Raw genomic sequence first — 8,163 nt, forward strand, 5'->3', positions numbered from 1 at the left:
TTCACCATCGTCGATACACTTCTTCTTGCTTGACATTGTCGCTTCTCCAAATTGGCCTGCGTCCATTGCAAGGTACGCGTTTATTCTATATGCCTTTTACAAGCTATGGATGGGGTATGATATCATGTGCTCTATATTTTATGTGCTCCCCGTCATTAAAAAAATGTTATCTACTTCCACATAGCCCACCATATTTTCCACATAGCCCACCATATTTTCACATAGCCCTCTATTCATGTCTTGTCCTCCCTTGTAACAAAACCCTACCATAACCTAAACAAAAGGGGTAAGAGGCCATCATGTCATGCTCCTCTATATAAAGAAAACGAAGCCCTAATAGAGTCGCACTAGCCGTATGCACACTCAAAAGGGGTAAGGCCACCATGTCATGCTCTTCTATATAAAAGAAAAGGAAGCCCTAATAGCGTCACACTAGTCGTATATGCACACTCTTTACACTCAAAAGCTTAGTTTTATCATTTTAAGCATATCTAAGGTCTACTCTGTGCCACCCTCCTTAATCAGGATCATGTGTGTGTGAAAGGTGTTTGGGACATGAAAAACCAATCTGGTTTCTCACACCCATGGAAAATCAGATTGGTTTTCACGCCAAATCAACCATCTTATATGAAAGGGAAAATGTCCTAATCATTATGGACCATTAATGACCCCCATACAATAATCATTTAGGGAGAATTCCCTAAATGGGCCATTAGGACCTCCCAAATGATAATCATATGATGATTTCATCACAAAATTTTTGGTGTGAATATCAGAGCACACCCGTGAAAAACCCCTAGATGGTTTTTCATGCTGACTGACCCTATCAAGAACTATAAAAAAATCCTGATGTCATCTTTAACAAATCTTACTAACTTCATCTCTCACCACAAAACCAACTTTTTGTAGTTGTGAATTTCTCCATGTAATTCACAACTTTTCTTAGTTGTGAATTTATCCATGTAATTCATGTATGAAAAACCAGTCTCGATTGTCATGCCCAACATTGCATTTGTTCTTAACTTCATCCTTCCATAGACATGACCATTGCGACTAACATGCGTCAAATATTTTAATTCTCAACCTTTTTTTTGGCATGAATATCTCCTGATATTCATGGCCATGAAAAACCAAGCCGATTTTTCATGCCAAAAAGATAATGCATAATTAACATAATTTCTATTAACTCCATGTTAACACCAAAAAGATTATGTATAATTTCTATTAACTTCATGTTTTCAAAGCTAACTGATTTGTCCTAAAACATTATGAATGCCTAACACTAATATTTTTTAGGTGTGAATTTCTTGGATATTCATGGGGAAATGAAAGACCAGAGTGGTTTTTCACATCACTAAAAGTTTCCACAAATAGTTCAAGTACACTTAATCTTTACTCTGCATGCATCTCTGAACCATTCTAACAAAATTTTACTAATAGTATCCACCATCATTTATTCGGTTTGAATATCTCTAGATATTCACGGATGTGGTGAAAAACTAGTCTGGTTTTTTCACGCATGACTAAACCCAATCCAGAGAGCAGCTCAGAGTTTCGAGAAAGCTACACTAACATATGTAAATAGCACTAACATACTAATGATCCTGTTCTGTTAGTTCTTCTCTAGGTCCTATAGGTTTGCTCATTTGCTTATAAACATTGAATTAACATTGTTATTCGGTGCAACTAACTTAATTTGAATGGAAGAGAGGAGAAGATGAGACAAGTACACCCAATTGGGTCCCAACTAATCCACTTCAGGGTCCCCACCATGGAGTGTATTTTCTTATATTTCAAGATTATGATCATGGAGTGTATTTTCTTATATTGCAAGATTATGATGAATACAACCAACACATGGATCACTACCAGGTGCTCTCAGCATTGCTCATCAATCGAACACGCCTGATTGGAACTATGATTTCGGGACACAATTTTGAGATGATGTCCTCCAAGTGGAGGAAAAGTTGTCCAAGTTTGCAAACTTAGATATGAGAACCATGTCTTTTGATAGATATTTATAGAGATTACATCCTCTCTAGATTCCTTTTAACAAATAGGAAAATATTTCCATGGATTTTATTGTCGGATGGCCATGGATGAGCAAAGGGCATGATGCTACAGACAACCTAACAAAGATGTTAAGATTTTTACCCACAAGGATGACTGTGAAAGCAACTGAATTGGTGCAACACAGAGCAACTTTTCAAATTGGAAGTGGGCATCCTCAGTCTAATGGGCAAATAGAGAGCGTGGAACAACTTTTTGGGGATATGCTTAGTGCAGAGAGACTATGCTAGACACCCAATCGGGTCCCAAAACCCCCAGGGCCCCATCCTTGAGCTGAGAATATCTTTCTCCTTGCTAGCATGAGTGATGGTCTCTAAATCCGGGCTGAACAGGAGGTGGGCACTTGCTGATCCTAGCAGATATTATACTAGGCAAGCTGCCTTCTGAGTGTTGGAATCCCGGATGCCAGTTTTACTGGGCTGAAGCAAAACCAAACCCAGGTTTTGCTTGATTCCTCCCAGAGAGCGCACAGAAGATCATGTCTACCTTGTTAATGGTGGTGCCACACGGGGCCCAGACCAAATAAGGCTGCCTGGCCCAAAAACAGACCGCCCAAAGCTTGGTCTGCTCCACTGAGCCCGCACTGTAATCCGCCTCTTCCCAGGCAAGATGTCTACTACCCAACTCATCTACGTTGATGTCCAGTGCCTAGCACTTGGCTTGATAAGCATCCTCAATATCCGTACAACAATTCAACATCAAGTAATTTACAAAACTGTGCAAGACTTCGCATGGCTCACTGCCTAGACCTTGGACTAGGGCTCACAAAACTATCAAGTGCGCATAAAACTTGCACTTTACGGTATTGATATGTCCTCATGCCACCCAAGTGCAGTGGGGTGCATGTACTGAGCCATGAGCTGAGCTAACTAGCAAGACGCACCGAAGAATGCTCAAATGATAGGAAAGATGGGCCCTCAGATAGAGCAGCAGCCCCTCCTCACTGCTGGTCTGCTGGTCAGCACACATCTAACCTCCGGTGACTGATTAAAACCGAGCTTTTCGTCAATGCTTTGCTCTGCTTTGGGAGCATCCTCAACATCTGTACAACACTTGAACATCAAGTGGATTACAAAACTGTGAAGGACTTTGCATGACTGACTGCCTAGACTTACCCTGGCATACCCGAATGGCAATTGGTAACTATTCCTTGGACTGCAGTGCACATCACTAACCCAAAACTTGCGCTTCACGGTATAGATATGTCCATGTGCCACCCAAGTGCAGTGGGTGCACATACCAGCTCATCAAGAACGATGGGCTCTTAGATAGAGCAGCAGCACCTCCTCACTTCTGGTCAACTGGTTGGCACACATCTAACCTCCCAACCCTCATAGAAAACCTTTTCAACAATGCTTTTGGGCCGTGTTGAGGCACCACACTGAGTCTGCCACTGATTACTTTGAAAGCCCTGATTTTGGACTGTTTTTCCCCTTCAAAACAGGTCCAACATGCCCGATAATTCCTTTACTCTTTAGCTGGTTGTCGGAATCCTATTCTGGAACTGATTTTCTAGTGGAATCTTTCTGAAAACGGTTCGCTCACGCATTTGGGCTGCCTGTATTGTTCTCTTGTTCCCTGCCTCCAGGCCTTACATTATCCCTTCACAGGCATGCAGCTTGTCTAAACCTTGCACCCTGCTTCATGTCACTCATGGCTTTCCCTCTATCACATGTCACTCATGGCTTTCCCTCTATCACATACATAGGAGAAGAAAGGACCAGACCTAAAGCTAGGAGCTCCGCACATCATTCGCGCGGAGTGTTCGACAGTGCCAAACTAGAGAGCTAGGGGACAAGGAAGAGACGTAAAAGCCACAAACTAGAGTGTTATTTAGAGAGACCCCTGCCACACAGATTTGATCAAGACCTCTAGATAGATAGCTGCTTCTGGATGTTTCTTAACCACACACACAACACATTAGACGCCCACAGCTCATTCTTACTAGATGAAAGCAAAACATCCATCAGTTGTGCCATAATACAAACTTAGTAAAAAAGACAGGCCTACCATTAATGTCTTGCAAAGTAAAAAAAAAAAGTGGACACGGGGTAGTTCTGGGGCCTATAAATTGCCCCCCAAGGGTGCTTTGGCTAGGTGTAGAAAATACCTAATTGCCGAAAAAGCATCATAAACATGAAAGGGGTGCAGATTTTTCAAATAGAATGTTTACAGAATAAAGTACTCTGACACTTTTGTTCAAAAAAAAAGTTACACGGTTGGCAGTAAAAACCCAAGCCTGAAAAATACAGACTTTTGACATACCTCAAAACATAGGGATATTTACACAGACGCAAACCAATATACAGTGACAACAAGCTCAAAGAGCTGCCTGCATTAAAAGCTCCCTGAAGCTTTCAAACTCTCCTAATATGTACACTACTGAGATGACTGATACAGCTCTCATGAAAGCGAGCTATCAAATGACACATGGCCAATAGTTCGTGCTGCCGACTGAGAGACTGCAGCCAAGTTTTCTAGCATTTTAATGACCTCCACTGTGTCATCTAGATAGTACTTAGCCTTGCTAGGTTTTCGACCCACTGTACAAGCAAAGACTTCTGCCATAGGGGATTGAGGTGGTTCTGCCATTGCACTGGCAATACTCTCAAACATGTCCTCATCAGACCTGTCATCTCCGCAGCAGAGAACAAAGTCTGGAGGTGAGCCTTGAGAGACCATAGATGACAGCAACTTCTCAGCTATCACACCTTTGCTGACTCCCTGCAAAAAACAAACCAAAAGCATATAAATACAACCTCCAGGTGTAACAAATGGGTGCCTCAATTTTTAAGACAGCCTACAGTACCTGAGGCTTCACTTCAACAATGTACTGGCCACTTTTGACAGTGACGGGTTCATTGGCCAGAACACTTTCTAGATGATCTAGAAGCTCCTTTGCCTGCCAAGATCCAAAGTCAGGATCAGCATCCTGATGATGCCAGACCAAAGCACTTTCTTTCGCCTCAATGAATGACCCATCAGTCGTTTCAGTGTATAGTTCCATGACTGGTTCGGCTACGTCTTTCCAGTCAAAATCTGCTGCAGGTATGCTGGTCTCCCATTCAGAGTCTCCATGCCATCTGCAAAGTAAAGTGAAATCAGCCTTCTTGACTGTACAAAAAACATGTGACGCATTCAAATGATGGTTTCATGCTATATTGGAAAATCTTGATGTGGCACCTGTAGAAATAGCCATACTCAGCTGCTAGGCCCAGCTGTTTGCATGGAAAAAACCAATCATTTAGTATCTGGCGTTTTCTCCCACTAACAATAAAGACAAGATTTTTGGGATCACTGCAAAGTATATCCAAATTTTGCAATACTTCAGGGCTGGGAGTTTTGTCCACAGATGTCTGTGGCATCATAGTACCATCATAGTCCACAAGGATTGCCCTGTGTGAGGTCCTCCTGTAAGCTGATGCTATGTGTTCTGGTGAGAGCTTCCTAAAATTAGGATCTAAAGCCATCACTCTAAAGCTTAACCCAAACCCGATGCCCCATGAGCGCCGCCGAGCATGATCCCTGCATGACCTTTCCAAGTCCCCCATGAAGCTCTGTGCCCAGTATGCTACATCATGGGTGCTCACATACCGATAGTGTTTTTCATGCCGCATCTGCTTCTCAGCCTCTGGTATTGTGATGGCCATGTTCAATGCATCAGCCAGACTGTCCACATTCCATGGATTCACCCGTATGGCTCCACTAAGGGAGGGTGAGCAACCAATAAACTCTGACACTATCAGCATGCTCTTCCGAGGAGTAATCTCAAGACTAGCATCTGGATAACTGCAGCCCTGCCTGCACACAATGTACTCATAAGGGATCAAATTCATTCCATCCCTCACGGCTGTAACAACACAGCACTCAGCAACTGTATAGTAGGCAATTCTTTCTGAAAGTGGTACAGGTCTTTCAATGAGCACAACTGGCTGATAACCTTCCCCGCCATATTGTTGATTTATCCTCTCAACCGTCTCATATGCCTCTGCCTGGACTTCCAAAACATCCCTGCCATGACTCCTTGCAGGATTTGCTATCTGCACCATTACAACTTTTCCCCTCCATTCAGAGTGGTCCCTCAGTAGCTGCTCCATAGCCAAAAGCTTCAAGCCAATGCCTTTGAAAATGTCCATATCATCAACTCCTAAAAGCACCATTCTGCCCTTGAATTGCTCGTTTAACTCAGCAATCATCCTCTGTGTATCTGGAAGATTGAGACGCTCTTGCAACTTGCCCATGTGTATGCCAACAGGCATTATCTTGATGCTCACTGTGCGGCCATAGTATTCCAAACCAATATAGCCCCTTTTTGATTCGTATTCCAGTCCAAGAAGCCGTCTGCAACATGAGAGGAAATGGCGGGCATAATCGAAAGTGTGGAAGCCAATAACATCTGCATTCAAGAGGGCACGCAGCATTTCATCACGAACAGGAAGAGTCCTATAAATTTCTGATGAAGGAAAGGGACTATGAAGAAAGAAGCCCAGTTTGACACGGCTCCATTTCTTTCTAAGAAAAGTTGGCAGGAGCATGAGGTGGTAATCATGAACCCAGACAAAATCATCATCTGGGTTGATAACCTCCATCACCTTATCAGCAAAAATCTTGTTGACTGAGACATAGGCTTGCCATAGTAAGCGATCGAAGCGGCCGCCATGGTCAGGTGTAAGGGGGAGCATGTAGTGGAAGAGGGGCCATAGCTGCTGTTTGCAGAAGCCGTGATAGAACCGGTTTCTGATATCTGGTGAGATAAAGGCAGGAACACAGTTGAACATTTCCAGCAGTTGTGAAGCCACTTCTTCTTGGTCACTAGGTTCTACATCAACCTTGAGGGAGCCAATGTAGATCACCTCCATGTCTTGTGGAAGTCCATCTTTGAGCTGCAAGAGGAGAGAGTCTGAATCCAAAGTAAAGGTCCATCCTTTCTTGTTGTCTGGCGACCTATGGGCATTCAGAGGCAGAATGTTTGCTGCGATGATGCATCGGTCCCCCTGTGCTATGGAGGATGTAGACTCTGAACTTACACTGTTTGTAATATCATCATCCCGGATCTCTGACAGTATGCCAGGCACTGTCATCACCCTCGGCAGGCGTCGGGTTCCTCGAGGTAACAAGGCAGGGAAATCTGATGTAAGGTCCAAAAGGTTTGAATAGCTCCTGGAAGACATTTTTTTGCTGGTTTTTAACTGTCTAGCCTGATCTTTTACCAATTTCTTGTTTGTCTGTGAAAACTCCCCAAGAGTTCAACTGTTCACACACAATACATGAGTAATTTTGGCCTCTTTGATTTTTCAAACAGTTCCATGTCTGAAGCAGCTCAAAACACAGCACATCAAGCTTCTGATCTCCTAGTTTTGTTCCTAATTCCTAGTGAGCCCCATTCAGCTCAACACACAATAAACTAGCATGTCACCAACCTTTTAAGAGTTCAGATCTAGCTTCTGAACCCAATTCAGCTCAAGAAATTTTGGGCTTCAAAAGATCATCCAATACTTGCCGCAACCTCTGATCTTGCTTCACTTAAAACATAACCCATTATCTCCTGCTGCTCCCAAGCTTGTGAATGTAACCAGCAACTTGTAAAGGCCAATTCAGCTCAAAAGAAAACCCATCAACCTATTGGTCTGAAGCAGCTTATAAAGCCCAATTCTCAAACCATAAAGAGCTTACCCTTTTGAAATGCAACTAAAGCATATTTTCAAATAATTTTTGGAACTCAACTCAGATCATGCCAAACTCAGCTCAATCATACCATGATCATCTCATGTTATGTGAAATTCTGCTCAAACCATGTCAAAATCAGATCAAACTATGCAGGAAATCAGATCAGTCCACGCCAAATTATGCCAAAATCAGTTTAACTCAGGACCCACAAGTGCGAATGGACCTGCACCAAAAATTTGGAGCACCTGCAGCAGGTCCAGCTTTTTCTTCGACAAGCAGCCCATAACAGCAGAGGAGATGATGCTCTCCATCTGCAATGCTTGCATTTCCCTCCACAAAGGGTTGATGATACCCAACAGCAAAGGTGTGCTGGAAGGTCAGAGAAAGAGCCCACATACAGGCAGATTGCTCTGGGATAACAAAGGT

General features: G+C 43.1%; 1 protein-coding gene across 1 annotated transcript in view; it reads right to left on the reverse strand.

Annotated features, from left to right (window-relative positions):
- Window positions 1–4,204: 4,204 nt before the first annotated feature.
- The window catches only part of LOC147617493 (alpha,alpha-trehalose-phosphate synthase [UDP-forming] 5-like), a 4,901-nt gene continuing 942 nt past the window's right edge, over window positions 4,205–8,163 (reverse strand). The window contains exons 1-3 of the mRNA XM_086775745.1: window positions 5,254–8,163; window positions 4,880–5,153; window positions 4,205–4,794 (exon numbers count right to left, since the gene is read on the reverse strand). The exon at window positions 5,254–8,163 is cut by the window's right edge and continues 942 nt beyond it. Coding sequence (XP_086631871.1) covers window positions 4,474–4,794; window positions 4,880–5,153; window positions 5,254–7,241 — 2,583 coding nt within the window. The 5' untranslated portion in view covers window positions 7,242–8,163 and the 3' untranslated portion in view covers window positions 4,205–4,473. The remainder of the gene's footprint in view (window positions 4,795–4,879; window positions 5,154–5,253) is intronic.

This window comes from Cibotium barometz, chromosome 36 (assembly GCF_041138505.1).
Source record: "Cibotium barometz isolate CiBa-2024 chromosome 36, ASM4113850v1, whole genome shotgun sequence".
Lineage (NCBI taxonomy): Eukaryota > Viridiplantae > Streptophyta > Polypodiopsida > Cyatheales > Cibotiaceae > Cibotium > Cibotium barometz.